Below are 19,899 nucleotides of genomic sequence, written 5' to 3'. Positions count from 1 at the left end.
TTTTGTGTCTCCCGGCTCTGGGCATGCGCAGATCGGGGAGGGAGGGGGGGGAAGAGTCGGGCATGCGCAGAGATAGCGCTCGCCCGCGGCTGCGCCGAAGGGTCTGTGCCGGGGAGACCTTCATCCACCCCCCGGGCCCCGCTCCCGCCGGAGCCGCCCCGGGCTCCGCCCGCCCCGCCGCGGAGCTGCAGCCTCCAGGTACCGGAGCGAGCCCCGGGGCCGGGCGGTGACGCTGCCCCAGTGTCCGGGGGGGGGGACCAGCCCCCCCGGGGTCCCTGCGTGGGGCCGGGCGGGGGGAGACCTGGGGAAAGGGGCGGAGGGAAAATGTCGGCGCAGCCCGGACATGGCCGGGGGGGGGGAAGAGCCGGGACCCCCGAGGGGCGGGGAGAGAAGGGGGGGGCTGAGATCCCCTCGGATTTACCGCCCCCCCCCCGCTCCCGCCCTGCCCCCTTTCGCTCCCGGCAGCAGCCCGGGTGACCCCCCCCTTCCCCCACCTCCCTGAGACGGGCTCTGCCCCCCCCCCGGACCCCGTTTCCTCCCCACTTCGCCCGTGGCCAGTTCAAATCTCCGCCTGGGGGGGGGTGTCCCCCCCACTTTACCTGCAGTGACTTGTCCCGGTTTAGGGGGGAATCGTTCCCCGGAGTGATTTCTGAAACGGGCAGAGGGGGGCAGAGCCCAGGGACAGGGACAGGGGCTGGGCTGGGCTGGGCTGGGGGGGCCCAGGAAGGGGAGGGAGGAGCAAGGGTCCCCCCCTATGGAGACGGCCCAGTCCTCGGTTTCCCAGCCCCCGCTACTTCCCCGCCCCCACCCTGCCCAACCCAGCAGCCCCCCGACCCCCCCAAGACACCGCCGGCTAGTCACATTGCCAGACCCCACAGCCAGTGACCGTCTGACTCCAGCCCCACTCCTTTCCCCTGTGAAAGCCACATCACCCAGGGCTCCCTGCCGGCCATGTGAGTGTGGGGCAAGAAGAATCCATCCCACTCTGTTGTTGGTTGAATATCGCTGTATAATCCCCTCAAATCTCCCCTCTTTTCTCTTGAACTGGTGACATAAAATCTCCCCAGATGTTGGTGCTTCTCTCTTATATTGGCAAATATTTCCTTTGTGCCCCATTTTCTCCTAGGTTCTGAAATACTGATATCAAAGTCTTGAAAATCTTCCCGCTTTTCTCTCCAGGTGCCTGACTGAGATCAGAGCTCTTATCGTACTGAGCGTGGCTCAGGCCTTGACTGATATTATGTGCCCCAGTGTGCCAGGCACTGCACAAACCCTAACCAAATTTGGGGCACTGGTTATGCTAGGAACTGCACAGACCCACTCAGAGAGCAGGGACCTTGTTGTGCCAGGGGCTACAGTGACCATGACTGAACTCTGGGCCCCTGTTGTGCCAGGCCCTGCAAAGACACCAAGTGAAATCAGGCTCCCATTGTGCCAGGTGCTGCAGAGATGGCAAACAAAATCAGGGACCTTGTTCTTCCTGGAGCTGCAGAGACCCCAACTGAGATCTGGGTCCCTGTTCTGCCAGGTGCTGCAGAGACCCCAACAGAGGTCAGACCCCACTGTTGTGACAGGTGCTGTGGACACCCCAACTGACATCAGGCCCCACATTGTGCCAGGTAAAACTGAGACCTGGACTGAGATCATGGCCTCCCCTTGTGCCAGGCAGCGCACGACTGCTGCCGAGATTGCTGCCTCCATTGTGCTGAGCAATTCAGAGACCTCGACTGAGATCTGTGTCCCTGTTGGGCCTGGCACTCCACTGAGAGTCCTTGCCACAGAGATCCTGCCCCCACATTTTGCCAGATGCTGCAGGGACCCCAGACTAAATCAGGGATATTGTAATGCCGGGAATTGCAGAGCCCCCAACTGACATCAGGCCCCCTGCTGTGTAGCACTCTGCACAGACACTGACCAAGATCAGGGTCCCCATTGTGACAGGGGCTGAACAGACACCAAGGGTATGTCTACACTGCCATTAAAAACACACAGCTGGCCCATGTCAGCTGACTCAGGCTCGCAGGGCTCAGACGAAGGGGCTGTTTAATTACAGTGTAGATGTCTGGGCCCGGCTGGAGCCAGGCTGTAGGACCCTGCGAGGTGGGTGGGTGGGTGCCAGACCTTGGGCTGCAGCCCAAACCGGAACATCTATACCACAATTAAACAGCCCCACAGCCTGAGCCGTGTGAGCCCAAGTCAATGGGCACGGGCCAGTTGCAGGTGTCTAACTGCAGTGTAGACATGCCCACAGTGACAGAGAGTCCTTGCCACAAAAAGCTCAAAGGCTAAATCGGTAAATGGTGGGCGCCTACTCTCCATTTTATAGATGGGCAAACTGAAGCTCAAAGAGCTGAAGTAATTTGCTCAAATTTGCATGGAGAATTTGGGACAAAACTGGGAATGGAACACAGATTGTTTCAATTCTTGCCTCTCTCCTTAACCGCAAGCCCAGCGTATGTGTGTGTACAGCGTTGTTTTGGCCTGAGTGTTTGCATTGCATTGGCTTCCAAGGGAGGTTGTGGAATTTCCTTCATTGCAGGTTTTGAAGACCAGGTTAGAGGTACACCAGTCTGGGAATGTCTAGGGATACTTGGTCCTGCCTCATCACAGGAGGCTTCAGTAGATGACCTCTCAAGATCCCTTCCATGTCTACATTGAAATAATTCTCTTTTGTGCTGTGTCGTGTTCTACACTGAGCTGTTTTCCATGTTGCCATTTGGAACTGTGAACGCACCATGCTGTGTTGCATAGTTTTATGGTGCATTGTTTTGCCTCAACTTGTTTGGTGCCTCTGTTTTGTTGGTTTGAGTTGAGCTCTTTTCCATTGTGTACTTTTGTCCTAGGGTGTGTTAGTTTGCATTGTGTTGCTTTCTTCTTTCTTCTTCTTGCTATCTATTGTGTCATTTTATGCTGTGGAGTATAGGGGTTTTTTTTTGTTTTTCTGAATTGCCTGACATGACGTTGTGGTGGGTTTTTTTTTCCTGTATGTAGTGATTTTGTACCTACCATAGAATCATAGAATATCAGGGTTGGAAGGGACCTCAGGAGGTCATCTAGTCCAACCCCCTGCTCAAAGCAGGACCGATCCCCAATTAAATCATCCCAGCCAGGGCTTTGTCAAGCCTGACCTTAAAAACCTCTAAGGAAGGAGATTCTACCACCTCCCTAGCTAACGCATTCCAGTCTTTCACCACCCTCCTAGTGAAAAAGTTTTTCCTAATATCCAACCTAAATCTCCCCCACTGCAACTTGAGACCATTGCTCCTTGTTCTGTCATCTTCTACCACTGAGAACAGTCTAGAGCCATCCTCTTTGGAACCCCCTTTCAGGTAGTTGAAAGCAGCTATCAAATCCCCCCTCATTCTTCTCTTCCGTAGACTAAACATCCCAGTTCCCTCAGCCTCTCATCATAACTCATGTGTTCCAGACCCCTAATCATTTTTGTTGCCCTTCGCTGGACTCTCTCCAATTTTTCCACATCCTCCTTGTAGTGTGGGGCCCAAAACTGGACACAGTACTCCAGATGAGGCCTCACCGGTGTCGAATAGAGGGGAACGATCACATCCCTCGATCTGCTGGCAATTCCCCTACTTATACACCCCAAAATGCCATTGGCCTTCTTGGCAACAAGGGCACACTGTTGACTCATATCCAGCTTCTCGTCCACTTTCTGCAGAACTGCTGCCGAGCCATTCGGTCCCTAGTCTGTAACGGTGCATTGGATTCTTCCGTCCTAAGTGCAGGACTCTGCACTTGTCCTTGTTGAACCTCCTCAGATTTCTTTTGTCCCAATCCTCCAATTTGTCTAGGGCCCTCTGTATCCTATCCCTACCCTCCAGCTTATCTACCTCTCCTCCCAGTTCAGTGTCATCTGCAAACTTGCTGAGGATGCAGTCCACACCATCCTCCAGATCATTAATGAAGATATTGAACATAACCGGCCCGAGGACCGACCCTTGGGGCGCTTCACTTGATACCAGCTGCCAACTAGTCATGGAGCCATTGATCACTATCCGTTGAGCCCGACGATCTAGCCAGCTTTCTATCCACCTTATAGCCCATTCATCCAGCCCATACTTCTTTAACTTGCTGACAAGAATACTGTGGGAGACCGTGTCAAAAGCTTTGCTAAAGTCAAGGAACAACACGTCCACTGCTTTCCCTTCACCCACAGAACCAGTTATCTCATCATAGAAGGCAATTAAGTTAGTCAGGCATGACTTGCCCTTGGTGAATCCGTGCTGACTGTTCCTGATCACTTTCCTCTCCTCTAAATGCTTCAGAATGGATTCCCTGAGGACATGCTCCATGATTTTTCCAGGGACTGAGGTGAGGCTGACTGGCCTGTAATGGCCAATGGCTCTGCAATCACATCCGCCAGCTCCTTTAGCACTCTCGGAGGCAACGCATCTGTCCCATGGGCTTGTGCACATGCAGTTTTTCTAAATAGTCCCGAACCACTTCTTTCTCCACAGAGGGCTGGTCACCTCCTCCCCATGCTGTGCTGCCCAGTGCAGTAGTCTGGGAGCTGACCTTGTTCGTGACGACAGAGGCAAAAAAAGCCTTGAGTACATTAGCTTTTTCCACATCCTCTGTCACTAGCTTGCCTCCCTCATTCAGTAAGAGGCCCACACTTTCCTTGATTTTCTTCTTGTTGCTAACATACCTGAAGAAACCCTTCTTGGTACTCTTAACATCTCTTGCTAGCTGCAACTCCAGGTGTGATTTGGCCTTCCTGATTTCACTCCTGCATCCCCAAGCAATATTTTTATACTCCTCCCTGGACATTTGTCCAATCTTCCACTTCTTGTAAGCTTCTTTTTTGTATTTAAGATCAGCAAGGATTTCACTGTTAAGCCAAGCTGGTTGCCTGCCATATTTACTCTTCTTTCTACACATCGGGATGATTTGTCCCTGTAACCTCAATAAGGATTCTTTAAAATACAGCCGGGTCTCCTGGACTCCTTTCCCCCTCATGTTATTCTCCCAGGAGATCTTGCCCATCAGTTCCCTGAGGTTGTCAAAGTCTGCTTTTCTGAAGTCCAGGGTCCGTATTCTGCTGCTTTGCTTTCCTCCTTGTGTCAGGATCCTGAACTCGACCATCTCATGATCACTGCCTCCCAGGTTCCCATCCACTTTTGCTTCCCCTACTAATTCTTCCCGATTTGTGAGCAGCAGGTCAAGAAGAGCTATATATTGTATAGCATCATAGAAATGTAGGGCTGGACAGGACCTCAAGACATCATCAAGTCCAGCTCTCTCTGCCAAGGCAAGACCAAGTATATGTAGATTATCTCTGATAGAGATTTGTCCTACCTGTTTTTAAAAACTTCTAGGGAAAGAGACTCCACAACCACCCTTGTAAAACTTTTCCAGAGATTAACTACCTTAGCTCTGGTGACACTGTGACAACACCGGAGGGGAATATCTGGACCTGTGATCTGCTAGATCACTCCAATCCTTGACTCTGGGAGCCAGCGTTACCCTGCTCTGCTGTGAGAACCCCCCTACTCCTGGGCTGTTCATGCACAGCCTCTGGCATGTAAGCTGCTCCCAGCTACTTGCAAGCGACTAACACTAGCCAATATCTCTGGTTCCAGACACAACCCTAGGAACCGCTGTCTTGCAACGTCCAGTTATGCCCACTGGACGCTGCAACCGTACATGAATTCTTCAATTTAACAAGGAAATTGATATGTACCAGGCTTGTTTTCTCAAGGGGAGTCTCTGACACACTTCAAACCAAACACACAGCTTCGACATTGGTGAGGCCTCATCTGGAGTACTGTGTCCAGTTTTGGGCCCCACACTTCAAGAAGGATGTGGATAAATTGGAGAGAGTCCAGCGAAGGGCAACAAAAATGATTAGGGGACTGGAACACATGAGTTATGAGGAGAGGCTGAGGGAGCTGGGATTGTTTAGCCTGCAGAAGAGAAGAATGAGGGGGGATTTGATAGCTGCTTTCAACTACCTGAAAGGGGGTTCCAAAGAGGATGGCTCTAGACTGTTCTCAATGGTAGCAGATGACAGAACGAGGAGTAATGGTCTCAAGTTGCAGTGGGGGAGGTTTAGATTGGATATTAGGAAAAACTTTTTCACTAAGAGGGTGGTGAAACACTGGAATGCGTTACCTAGGGAGGTGGTAGAATCTCCTTCCTTAGAGGTTTTTAAGGTCAGGCTTGACAAAGCCCTGGCTGGGATGATTTAACTGGGAATTGGCCCTGCTTTGAGCAGGGGGTTGGACTAGATGACCTTCTGGGGTCCCTTCCAACCCTGATATTCTATGATTCTATGATTCAGATAGAATAAACAAATAGATTTATTAACTGTAAAGTCAGATTTTAAGTGATTATATGTCAAAGCATAACAAGTCGGAGTGGTTACCAAAAGAAAAAAATATAAGCACACAGTCTAAACTCTCAGTCCTATTAGACTGGGCAGCAACTGGATTAAGCATTTTTTTTCACCCCACTGGATATTGTAGTCCTTAATATACAGGTTTGTTCCTTAAACTTGGACCAGTCTCCTGTGTTGGAGTCTTTTCTTCTTCTCGGGGTCTTGGTTGCTTGCAGCATAGGTGGGGCAGGAGAAGAGCCCAGTAAGTGTCTATTCTGTCTGTCTTATACCCTAAGTCCATGTGCTTGTAGAACACAAGTCCAGGCATGTCTGTGGGGCATTGCTGAGCCTTTCCAAGCAAGGTTGAGCAATTCCCCTAGTATGGCCTCATGCAGGTGAGTCATTGTATTGTAGCTCCCTTGCTGGACAATGGCTGTTGATGGGTTCTTTGATACCCAGCCCGGGCGTTGGTTACTTTACTTGCCGTTGCCTCTGGGGAGCTAATATCTGGCTGATTCCCCAATTTACAGCGTACCTTTAGTGACCACCATACAACACAATTCTCATAACTTCATATGCATTACTGATACACATATATGGGTAGAGAAATGACTTTCAGCAGATCATCACCTTTCCCCTGGTACCTTACAAGGCATGCTTTATATGTTCGATTACGATTATATAAAAATGAAGAATACGGGGGTTACAGTACGCTCCCCCAAGGTATAGAATGTCCCAAACACCCACACAGATTTTAGGGGTGAGCAGCTCTAGAGAGAGAGAGGAGACCCCAGGGAGTGGGCAGCAGGGTAAATAAACTAAAGTTGGGAGGAGAAACGTAGACATTTCCGAGGTCACCCAGGCTGTCCGTTGGATCCCAGTTCTAGTGCCACCGTACTGCTGTTGTGGGTACTGAAGGTCTCTGCCACACTGGTGTTTTAGGCATTGGTGCAAACCCGTAGTGTAGACAGAACTTACACTAGTGCACTCTGGCACTGGAGCACCATGTCCCAGTTCGAAGGTTTGGGATGGGGCGGGAACAGTGACCTCACTGAGGCCAGGGGCTGGCTGAACAGTGCAGCTGGTAATGGAGGGGCAGCCGTGAGTGCTGGAGGTATGAGCCAGGAGCACAGCCCCACAGGACTGGACACTGACTTCTCCTGACCCAGGACACACCCCCCAGCTGTGTGCAGGGACTGCAGCCGAGCTACCCCGCCAGGACAGCCCGTGCATCCATGCACAAACCACCTCTTCCTGCAGCCTAACACAATGGGGTCTGGGGAACTTTCCAAACTGCGGGTGACAGGTCTCTGGGGTTACCGGGGTCTATTCCTGGCTCTGTCACTGACCTGCTTGGTGACCTTGGGAAAGTCACAGCCCCTCTCTGTTTTCCTCCTACCCATTGTCTGTTTGGATTGTGATCTCTTTGGGGCAAGGACTGTCCCTCTCTGTCTGTCTGTGCAGAGCCCCAGCACAATGGGGGTGCTGATCTCAGTCATGTTCTCTGCCATGCACAGCACGATGGGACCCTGATCACCGTCAGTGTCTGCAACGCAAGGCACAGTTTATAGACTCACAGACTTTAACTGTCAGAAGGGACTATAATGATCATCTAGTCTGACCTGCACATCACAGGCCACAGAACCTCATTCACCCACTCCTGTAATAGACCCCCTAACTTTGGGCTGAGTTAATGAAGTCCTCAAATCATTATTTAAAGACTTCAAGTTACAAAAAGCCCACCATTTACATTAGTTTAAACCTGCAAATGACCCATGCCATGCTCCATGCTGCAGAGGAAGGCAAAAAACCCACCCCAGGGTCTCTGCCATTCTGAGCCTGGGCAAAATTCCTTCCCATCTCGAAATATGGCAGTCAGTTAGACCCTGAGCATATGGGCAAGACCCAGCAGCCAGACAGCTGGGAGAGAATTCTCTGTAGTAACTCAGAGCCCTGCCCATCTAGTGTCCCATCACTGTCCTTTGGAGATACTTGCTGCTAGCAGTTGCAGATTGACTACATGCCATTGTAGGCAGTCCCATCCTAGTAATCCCTCTAGAAAGGTATCGAGCTCAGTCTTGAAGCCAGTTAGGTTTTTTGCCCCCACTGCTTCCCTTGGTTCCACAACTTCACTGTGATGGTTAGAAACCTTTGCCTAATTTCAAGCCTAAACTTATTGATGGCCAGTATCCATTTTTTCTAGTGCCACCATTGGTGCTTAACCTAAATAACTCCTCTCCTTCCCTGGTATTTATCCTTCTGATGTATTTATAGAGAGCAATCATATCTCCCCTCAGCCTTCTTTTGGCTAGGCTAAACAAGCCGAGCTCTTTGAGTCTCCTCTCGTAAGGCAGATTTTCCATTCCTCAGATCATCCTAGTAGCCTTTCTCTGCACCTGTTCCACTTTGAATTCCTCCTTCTTAAACATGGGAGACCAGAATGGCCCACAGTATTTCAGATGAGGTCTCATCAGGGCTTTGTATAATAGTACTAACCCTTCCCTGTATCTACTGGAAATACCTCAGCTGATGCATTCTAGGACTGCATTAACCTATTTCACGGCCACATCACATTGGCAGCTCATAATTATCCTGTGCTCAACCAATACACCCAGGTCTTTCTCCTCCTCTGTCACTTCCAACTGATAAGTCACCAGCTTATTGCAAAAATTCTTGTCGTTAGTCCCTAAGTGCATAATTTTGTACTATTAATTTTCATCCAATTTCTATTACTCCATCTTTCAAGGTCATGCAGATCTTCTTGGATGATATTCCGGTCCTCCTCCATATTGGCAGTCCCTCCCAGCTTTGTGTCACACTCCCACTCTTTGTGCCACGGTCACTAATAAAAACGTTGAATAAGATTGGTCCAAAGACTGATCTCTGAGGAACTCCACTAGTAACCTCCCTCCAGCCTGACAACTCACCGTTAAGTATGGCCCCTTGTAGTCTCTCCTGTAACAAATTCCTTATCGACCTTTCAGTTCTCATATTAATCCCCATCTTCTCCAATTTAACTGCTGGAAATGGGCCATCCTGATTATCACCACAAAAGGTTGTTTTTTTTTCTCCTGCTGAGAATAGCTCACCTTAACTGATCACTCTTGTTATAGTGGGTATGGCAACAACCATTTTTTTCATGTTCTCTGTGTGTGTGTATATCTATAGATCTATCTATCTATCTATATATCTATCTTCCGACTGTATTTTCCACTGCATGCATCCGATGAAGTGGGTTTTAGACCACGAAAGCTTGTGCCCAAATAAATTTGTTAGTTTCTAAGGTACCACAGGCACTCCTCATTCAGTTTCCCACGTGGAACTGTATCAAATGCCTTACTGACGTCCAGATAGATAAGAGCTACTGCATTTCCTTTGTCCAAAAAATTAGTTACCTTCTCACAGAAGGAGGTCAGGTTTCTCTGGCAGGAGCTACCTTTTGTAACACTGTGTTTTATTTATTTATAGTGCTGAAGGCTGGAAGGAGCTGTTCGCAGTAGGTTGAGAATGGCCATGCGGAGGTGGGGGAGGGGATGTTGGAGGTGTAGCTGGGATTTTGTTTTGTAGGAGTCCATGTCTCTGCTCCCTGTGGCCGTGGTGCCTTCCGTACCAAAGCAGCATGTCAGTAGACCAGATTCACATGCCGTACCTCCATCTGGAACAAGCAGCATTCACTGCCAGATGGGACTGATGATTTTTCAGGAGCCCAGCTTTATATGCCTGGCTGGGGTGGATTCAGTTGGACAGGGATCTGAGGCTCTGATAGTTTGGGATGTTCCTTTTTGCATAAAAAGTTAGTTCTTTCCCTTTATTGTTTTACCCCCGCCTGTGTCCGATGTCACTCTCTTCTTAACTTGCTTTGGTTATTTCAGTTCCAGTTTTTAAATGGGATATAATAATTGTAAATCTGAATGAAAGAAACAGAACCATTTGAATTTTGGCACATAGCTGGTAGAACTATACCTAGTGAAGGTATGCTGTAAGTACCTGGTTACCTATAGCATTTTCTGATGGGATGGGTAAAACAGTGTCAAAGAGCCAAAAGCGCTTTTTAGGGTGAAAGGGCTCGTCAGGTTTTTACTCTCTAGGGAGGATGTCACCGGCCAGGCCTGGCAGACTTTCAGGCGTGGTGCGCTGGATTGTATTTAGTAATCTCAAAATAAAAGGTTAAGACTGCAGGTTCACAATATCCAATGAAATGTTGCAAACAATTATACAAATAGACTCTAATGCTATTAAAACAACATGGTATTAACATTGATTCAAAACTGAAATTAAAATTATGAGATAAACGCATGAGAAGTGAACTGACACCTAATTTCCATTTCTTAATGCCTGAAATTTTGACACTCCTTCACACCATCTCTTTTTTAAAAGCGATGCACAGCACATGGTCAAGTTAATTAATGAAAGCACACCAATTATTGACTGATTTGTGTTGCATATGCATCTGAATAAGCATCCATTTAAAACTGTGCCACTGTAAGTGAAAATGCATCAGTACAGCTTATCTCCAATGTGTTTAATTGTGAATGAAAAGTTTCTAAATTAAATACATGGAAGGATTGTAAATGGGGAAAATACACAGAAGTGCCTCTGCCCAGTCCTGTTGACTTCTAGTCCCAACCCCCCCCCCCCCCATGAGTTCTGGCCTCTTGGTCAACTTTGTTCCCAGTCCCACATCAGCTGTGCCCACTCCCACCCTAATCCGTTTCTACTACAGTTCTTCATCCCCCTCACCCAGGCAGGGGGTGGTGCTGCAGCCCCCAAGGCACCTGTGTTAATCACTGGCTCACATACTTGGGCTCTATAGATTTCAGGGAACGATTTATCAGAGTCACTGACTCTGGGAGGTGAGAGAGAGGAGAGGCTGAGAGGGAGTTTTCTCCCCATGCTCTGTAGGGCCATGTTCAACCCTGGTAGCCTCCATCTAACCTTCTGGAGAAAGCAGAGTTTGATTTAAGGATATTTACACTGTATGTTTTGCATGTGACACTATTTGTGTTTGAACAGTTATAAAGATTTGGTTTTTTTGAATCTCAACATTTACTGTAATTACATAATTGTTGTCTGATGACCCCCATAACTTCCCACAGCTCTGAAAGTTGAAATTGTAAACATTGAAAAAGGGCTTAAAAATAAATATTGATATCATCAACTGAAATTAAAAAAAATAAATAGAGAAAATGAATTTTGCCAAACCCACTTAATAGCAATTGCAATATACTAGGGGATGGAAATTCAGAGCTAAGGCACCCCACCTTAATTCTGCCCTGTTGTGACACCAGGCAAATAGCCATAAGGCTACGACTAGGGCATTTTTCTGTGTAAAGTTCCAGATTAGATTATACCAATTTGTAAAGTCAGGTGAGCCCTTTCCCACACGGTATCAACTTCACTGGGTTGTTTTTCTTATTGGTTATTCCCATACGTCAATAGATAAATAAGATTCTATGAGTTATGAAGTGGCCGTTTCAGATTTCTGGTGAGTCTATTATTTTGTACTATGTCTCCGAGTCCTAGAGCTGCTGCTGTCATTAACGCATAAAGGCTTTTACACCCGTTAGTGCTGGCAAGACCCAATTCAGTTCCAGGACTGAACCCTTGTTTTCCCATCACATGGGACAGTCTCAGCTGGGGGGGAATTCAGAGGGGGAGGGGTACAAAGGGAAAAGAGTTGTTGTAGCCATGTTGGTCAGAGGATATCAAAGGGAGGGATTTTTAATGGGTGATTCTGAAATGCTGCTCCCCTCTCCTGTACTTTTTGTTACAGTGGAATGGGAATAATGGTCATGCTTTCAAATGTCTCTCTCTCCTCCTCCTACCACAATTTCCTGTTCCGCCTCCCCTTCTTGTCCATCTCCTCCAGCCCTCTCTTAGCTCTGTAGAAGCCAGTAGCTGTCTCCTGTCCTAGGCTGCTGCACACATGTATTACAGGCAGCAGTGTAGGGTATGGCACATGCCACCTTGGTGATGTAGCCTGAGGTACACAATGAGCTGGGCCCCCTCACTGCTACTTCCAGCTGGGCCTCCTGTCCCTGGTCCAGCCCTAGCTCTTCCCAGTCTGTCCCTTCTCCAAACAGGCCCCCTCCCCTATACACTCTGGCCTGTTCCTCCACCCCATACATGTGTAACATGTACCTTTAAACTATTCATATTTTGGATGATTACATTTGTGTTACCTTAAGCTCCCCCCCAACCACAATTTCAGTTGTTTGGTGGTGCCCCGATGGTTTTCCGTTGATGGTTTGGGATGGAGCAGGGCTGGTCACATGAGCCTTGCGTTACCTTGCCAGCTGACTAGTCAGGAGTGACGACTCCCTCTTTGGCGGATGGGCCAATCCCGGGGCCCGTTACCTTTCGTGATTGATTTTCTATTCCAAGTCTGTAAAGTAGATTTTCAGTATAAATGCTTTCTTCCTTACATATGACTCATACATTGATCTCTCAGTCATTATGATCTTGACCAGTTATGAGCTCTCTGTAGACACCTCACACAATCATCCTCCAAGGGATGCGTTTGCTGTGATGGGTTTGTCAGGTCTCAGGTGAGAGCTGCTGGCAAAGACCAAGTGACCCTTTGCCAAGGGATCTCTGTGTCACTGTCTGACCCCTGTAGACCAGGGAGAGGACTACTTTCTACCAATGGCCTTCAGGACAACTGCTGAGTTCTCTGCAGAGCCTTCAGGACAACTGCAGAGCCTCCCGTCCCCTCTCCATTTTCCTTCTCGGTGTGCTGTCTGGGATGCTGCCTGCTTCCTGCTCCCCAGGCCACCTTGTATCTACTCCATGTGCCACGCTGCTGGTAGGCCCGATTGAGAGACTATCGAGTCCATCAAACTGGTGCCAAACTTCTGGGCCTCAGGCCTTCTGGGGTGCACCTTTCTGAGTCCAGTTGCCCCCTCCCCCTGGGGTGCTATGGGGGTTTATCTTTCTAGTGTGTCAGAGCTCAACCCTCTGGCTGAGACCTCAGGGCACTTTCTTCCTCTCTCGGGGTACCAGGTGGAACAGCGAAAGAGCTGACTGTCAGCAAACAAGGGTAAACCTGAAACAGTTTTCTTAGGACAATGACGGGGAGAATCCCCCAAAGTGACTCCTTTTATTCTCCTCTTCTCTGCCCTTTGGTTCATAGAATTGGAAGGGACCCTGAGAGGTCATCTAGTCCAGTCCCCTGTACTCAAGGCAGAAAACTAAGTATTATCTAGACCATCCCTGAAAGGTGTTTTGTTCAGTCTGCTCTTAAAAATCCCCAATGAGAAAGATTCCATAACTTCCCTATGCAATTTATTCCAATGCTTAACCACTCTGACAGTTAGGAAGTTTTCCTGATGTCCAGCCTAAACCGCCCTTGCTGCAGTTTAAGCTCATTGCTTCTTATCCTATCCTCAGAGGTTAAGAAGAACAAATTTTCTCCCTCCTTGAAACAACCTATTATGTACTTGAAAACTGTGATCGTGTCCTCTCTGTGTTCTCTTCTCCAGACTAAACAAACCCAATTTTTTCAATCTTCTCTCATAGGTCATGTTTTCTAGATCTGTAATCATTTTTGTTGTTGTTCTCTGGACTTTCTCCAATTTGTCCACATCTTTCCTGAAATGTGGTGCCCAGAACTGGACATAGTACTCCAGCTGAGGCCTAATCAACGTGGAGTAGAGTGGATGAATTACTTCTCGTGTCTTGCTTACAATACTCCTGCTAATACATGCCAGAATGATATTTGCTTTTTTTGCAACAGCATTACACTGTTGACTCCTATTTAGCTTGTGATGCACCATGACCCCCAGATCCCTTTCTGCAGTACTCCTTCCTAGGCAGTCATTTCCCATTTTGTGTGTGTGCAACTGATTGTTCCTTCCTAAGTGGAGTACTTTGCATTTGTCCTTATTGAATTTCATCCTATTTACTTCAGACCATTTCTCCAATTTGTCCAGATCATTTTGAATTTTAATCCTATCCTCCAAAGCACTTGCAACCTCTCACAGCTTGGTATCATCCACAAACTTTATAAATGTAATGGAGAGACTCTGTTACTGGGAGAGTTTCATCCTGGTGGGAGAGGGCTAGGCCTGTACTGGAATAAGGTCACTCTGTGCTTCACAGTGTGGCAGAACCTAAAATGTCCTTTAGCAGGGGAAAATTCTAGGGGGAATCGGCTTGTTGAATGGAAAAGAGCCACATCTGAATTCTCTCACATTGCCCTTCTCGCCCTGGCAGGCTACAAAATAATGTCCAGGTTTTGCTCCAGTTTATCCCATCCACCCAGGGAGAAGGAAGTGGCTGCAATGGAGCTGGCTCAGGTAAGGGATTATCAGGGAGCTGGTGATGGGTTCTGCTTGGAGGGAGAGGACCAGTAAATGCGTAGGAGGGTTGGAGCTGCTAGAGCTGATGGGAGGCAGGAAATATCTAGGGTGGAAAAAGGGAGGGGACAGGATGTGACAAACCTGCTAAGACTTGTGTAATCTAGGATGTGATGGGTTGTCACCCCTGGGGTGCAATCTGGGGGCTTTTGGGAACCGCTGTGCCCTCTAACTCAAGCTGGGCTGGCCCTTCTCGCATTGCTTTGCTGGAGATTCAGCCAGCCTCTCCAGGCCCTCTTATCACCCAACAGTAGGTGGTGCCATACATCCAACTAAGCTACCAGAGTGCTTTACCTAAGCCACTCGAGGACAGATAGAAGACAACAGCCAATTTCCCAGCTCCCCAACCTTGCACACCTGCTGTTATATAAATCCAGAATTATACCATCTTATAGTGCACAGGGATAAAGCGTAAAACAAGTTTATTAATGACAGAAAGATAGGTTCTAAGTGATAGCAAACAAATCAAAGAAGATTACTTAGCAAATAACCAAAAACTCAAACTAAGCCTAACATACTAGATGGATAGAATTTGAATTAGCAGTTTCTCACCCTGACTGATCGTACAAACAGTCCACCAAGTTTCGATACACAAGCTAGAAATCCCTTTACCCTGAAACCAGCGCTTCCCCCAGTTCAGTCTTTGTTCCTCCGGTGTTTCTAGGAGTTCTCTAGTGTGGGGAATGAGGCCAAGAGATGATGTCACACTCCACCTTATATAGCTTTTCTATACGGCGGGAGCCCTTTATTCCAAACTGAGTCCAGTTTGTGGAAAAATACAGGTACCAAAATGGAGTTCAGTGTCATGTGGTCTGTACACATGCCCTGCCGAGTCATAGTAGCCATGACTTATAGGCTGGCTGAAACATTCACAGGAAGGCTAAGCTCTTCCACGGTCCATTGTCTTTGCTGATGAGCCATCAGCACTGTCTGGCTTCTTCATTGTTGTACCTGAAAGGCTAGTTGTGGGTGTTACCCAGAGTAAGCACATTTGAAATACAGCTACATAGTCAATATCCATAACTTCAGATACAAACGTGATCCATGCACACAAATAGGATAATCATATTCAGCAAATCATAACTTTTCAATGACATCATACATGACTCATCTTGCACAAAATGCATCATAATTATGTCCTAATCATATTATAATCATACCACTTCGCTGAATATGGGATGTAATGTCAGATAGGGCCTAATTTCAAGGCACTGGAGTTGGGAATGGAACTTCCCCTCTTTGTGGAACAGGAAATAACCCTCCAGCCAGGGCTGGGAAAACTTCCCAGACTGCCAGTGATGGAGCCTGAATCTACTGACACTTCATTAGTTACCACCACCCTTAATCTTTGTGGCAACTGCAAACTTTATCAGTGATGATTTTATATTCTCTTCTAGGTCATTGATAAGAATGTTAAATAGCACAGGGTCAAGAACCAATCTTTGCAGGAACCCGCTAGAAATAAATCCACTCGACCGTGGTTCCCCATTTACAATCAGCATTTTTAATCTTTTTAATGTATGCCATGTTTATTTTGTATCTTTCTAGTTTTTTAGTCAAAATATTGTGCTGAACCAAGTCATACACCTTACAGAAGTCTAGGTATATTACATCAACAATTTAGTTGCAACCAAACTTTTGATCTCATCCAATAGGGATATCCAGTTAGTTTGGTAGGATCTATTTTCTCTAAACCTTTGTTAATGGGTACTAATTATGTTACCCTCCTTTACTACTTTATTAATGAAATCCAGTATCAGCTGCTCCATTCTCTTGCCCAGTATTGATGTCAGACTGACACTCTTGTAATTAGCTGGGTCATCTCTTTTACGCTTATTAAATATTGGCACAGCATTAGCTTTATTCCAGTCTTCTGGAATTTTGCCAGTGTTCCAAGTCCTAATTAAAATCAACATTAACAGTCCATCAGGCTCCTCTACCAGGTCTTTTAAAACTCTTGGATAGAAGTTAAATGGACATGTCTAACTTTAATAGCTGCTGTTTAATGTTCTCGTTGAAAAGGAAAGAGTGTCATCGTCAATATCTTATGAAATGAGTACATCATCTCTTTTTCTCCAAATCCATAATAGATATATTTATTGAACACTTTTACCTCTTTTGCATTATTTTTGATACTTCTGCCATTTCCGTCTAGTAATTTACCACTACCATTGTTAAGATTAATTTTGTACTTAATGTGCTTTTAAAAAACTTCCTTTTTATTTTCATTGATTAGTCATTGATTTCTGATAGCTTCCCTTACCTACTAGCCAGAATTGTGGAAAATTGGTATGTGATAACTGTGAAGATCCTACCTCCGTCTGTCAGCTGGGGGACTCAGAGTTTCTCTCTTTCTACCCTCTGGTGCCTTCTGGTTGCTCTAAGCAAGGTGGGGTGGGACTCTGTTAACATGTGCATCCTGGAGCTTCCATTTACCTGGTGCTGCTGTTCCGTGAATAGTGGAGCTGTGAGTGTGGCAGCAGGCACTGAGTGTTGGACTCTTGCTCTTTCAGGGGCCAGTGTCTTTTGAGGAGGTGGCTGTGTATTTCACCAGAGAAGAGTGGGCTCTGCTGGACCCCGCTCAGAGAGCCCTCTACAGGGATGTCATGCAGAAGAACTACGAGACGGTGGTCTTGCTGGGTACGGAGTCCTGTCCCTTAGAATCATAGAATATTGGGGTTGGAAGGGACCTCAGGAGGTCATCTAGTCCTACCCCCTGCTCAAAGAAGGACCAATCCCCAATTTTTGCCCCGGATCCCTAAATGGCCCCCTCAAGGACTGAAATCATAACCCTGGGTTTAGCAGGCCAATGCTCAAACCACTGAGCTATCCCTCCCCCGCTCTGTTAGTAGAAGCTGTGGGGTCTCTAAAGAACCTGAGTAGTAATAACTTTATACTTTTATTTGTCATACAAGTTTTAACAAGTTTCCTTGCCCCCCTTTTTTTGCTTTATCTCCCATCCACTAGAATAATTTTTGGACATGTGCCTTTTTGGTGCAGTCAGTCATTTTAAAATTGTATTAAATGTAACCTTATTGGGTACATTAATAACAAGAGCTTTCATGCCTTTTCCTCATTTTAAGAGGAAAATATGCCACCTGTAGAATTCTAAATTGAATAAATAGGTGTATGACTCATGTATGGCTTCTGTGACAGTCAGATGAGCTCCTTTTTTGATAGGAGAATATATAATGTTGCCATTCAGGAGCCCATGGGTGAAGGGAGAACAGAGTCGTAGAAAGGGAGGAGAAGGGGGGGAGTAGATAATTCTGGGGTGCCAGGACATGGGGAGGGTGTGTGCAGGATTAGAGCTAAGAAGTAGTAGGGAGGGATGAGGCAGTGAGAGACGAGGAGGGAACACAAGAAGCTCCAAAAGTGCTGGGAGGTGGTGCCAGCTGAGAGTAATGGGAAGAAGGGGAGGGGAGTGTGGAGGAAGGCACCCAGGAAGTAGACTGGGTGGGTCGGTGGGAGGGAGAAGAGGTTTGGGGATCTAAATCTGTGGGGGATCCCAGACCTTTAGCCTTAAATCCCTACCCAGGCCTTGTTGCTTTAGAGCCTGCACTCCAGTTTTATTTCCGTTTAGTTTCACTTCATTATACATATTTTCCCCAAATATTATTATTTTAACTCTTAGAATCATAGAATATCAGGGTTGGAAGGGACCTCAGGAGGTCCTCTAGTCCAACCCCCTGCTCAAAGCAGGACCAATCCCCAACTAAATCATCCCAGCCAGGGCTTTGTCAAGCCTAACCTTAAAAATATCTAAGGAAGGAGATTCCACCACCTCCCTAGCTAACAGATTCCAGTGTTTCACCACCCTCCTAGTGAAAAAGTTTTTCCTAATATCCAACCTAAACTTCCCCCACTGCAACTTGAGACCATTACTCCTTGTTCTGTCATCTGCTACCACTGAGAACAGTCTAGAGCCATCCTCTTTGGAACCCCCTTTCAGGTAGTTGAAAGCAGCTATCAAATCCACCCTCATTCTTCTCTTCTGCAGACTAAACAATCCCAGTTCCCTCAGCCTCTCCTCATAAGTCATGTGTTCCAGTCCCCTAATCATTTTTGTTGCCCTCTGCTGGACTCTCTCCAATTTTTCCACATCCTTCCTGTAATATGGGGCCCAAAACTGGACACAGTACTCCAGATGAGGCCTCACCTATGTCGAATAGAGGGGAAAGATCACGTCCCTCGATCGGCTGGCAATGCCCCCACTTATACATATCAAAATGCCATTGGCCTTCTTGCCAACAAGGGCACACTGTTGACTCATATCCAGCTTCTCGTCCACTGTCACCCCTAGGTCCTTTTCTGCAGAGCCATTTGGTCCCTAGTCTGTAGCGGTGCATTGGATTCTTCCATCCTAAGTGCAGGACTCTGCACTTGTCCTTGTTGAACCTCATCAGATTTCTTTTGTCCCAATCCTCCAATTTGTCTAGGGCCCTCTGTATCCTACCCCTACCCTCCAGCGTATCTACCTCTCCTCCCAGTTTAGTGTCATCTGCAAACTTGCTGAGGGTGCAATCCACACTATCCTCCAAATCATTTATGAAGATATTGAACAAAACCGGCCCCAGGACCGACCCTTGATACCGGCTGCCAACTAGACATGGAGCCATTGATCACTACCCGTTGAGCCCGACCATCTAGCCAGCTTTCTACCCACCTTGTAGTGCATCCATCCAGCCCATACTTCTTTAACTTGCTGACAAGAATACTGTGGGAGACCGTGTCAAAAGCTTTGCTAAAGTCGAGGAATAAGACATCCACTGCTTTCCCTTCACCCACAGAACCAGTTATCTCATCATATAAGGCAATTAGATTAGTCAGGCATGACTTTCCCTTGGTGAATCCATGCTGACTGTTCCTGATCACTTTCCTCTCGTCTAAATGCTTCTGAATTGATTCCCTGAGGACATGCTCCATGATTTTTCCGGGGACTGAGGTGAGGCTGACTGGCCTGTAGTTCCCAGGATCCTCCTCCTTCCCTTTTTTAAAGATGGGCACTACATTAGCCTTTTTCCAGTCTTCCAGGACTTCCCCCGATCGCCATGAGTTTTCAAAGATAAAGGACAATGGCTCCGCAATCACATCAGCCAACTGCTTTAGCACTCTTGGATGCAACGCATCAGGCCCCATGGACTTGTGCACGTCCAGTTTTTCTAAATAATCCCGAACCACTTCTTCCTTCACAGAGGGCTGGCC

General features: G+C 47.3%; 1 protein-coding gene across 1 annotated transcript in view; it reads left to right on the top strand.

The window, feature by feature from the left end:
* Positions 1-62: 62 nt before the first annotated feature.
* LOC311520107 (uncharacterized protein) overlaps positions 63-19,899 on the top strand; it is a gene marked incomplete at its 5' end in the record, with an annotated part of 35,241 nt that continues 15,404 nt past the window's right edge. The window contains 3 exons of the mRNA XM_084627347.1: positions 63-198; positions 14,552-14,634; positions 17,208-17,334. Of these exons, the coding sequence (XP_084483473.1) occupies positions 63-198; positions 14,552-14,634; positions 17,208-17,334 (346 nt within the window). The remainder of the gene's footprint in view (positions 199-14,551; positions 14,635-17,207; positions 17,335-19,899) is intronic.

This window comes from Lepidochelys olivacea (genome assembly GCF_965140295.1).
Source record: "Lepidochelys olivacea isolate rLepOli2 genome assembly, chromosome: 4".
Lineage (NCBI taxonomy): Eukaryota > Metazoa > Chordata > Testudines > Cheloniidae > Lepidochelys > Lepidochelys olivacea.
This window is presented reverse-complemented; position numbering and strand designations above follow the sequence as displayed.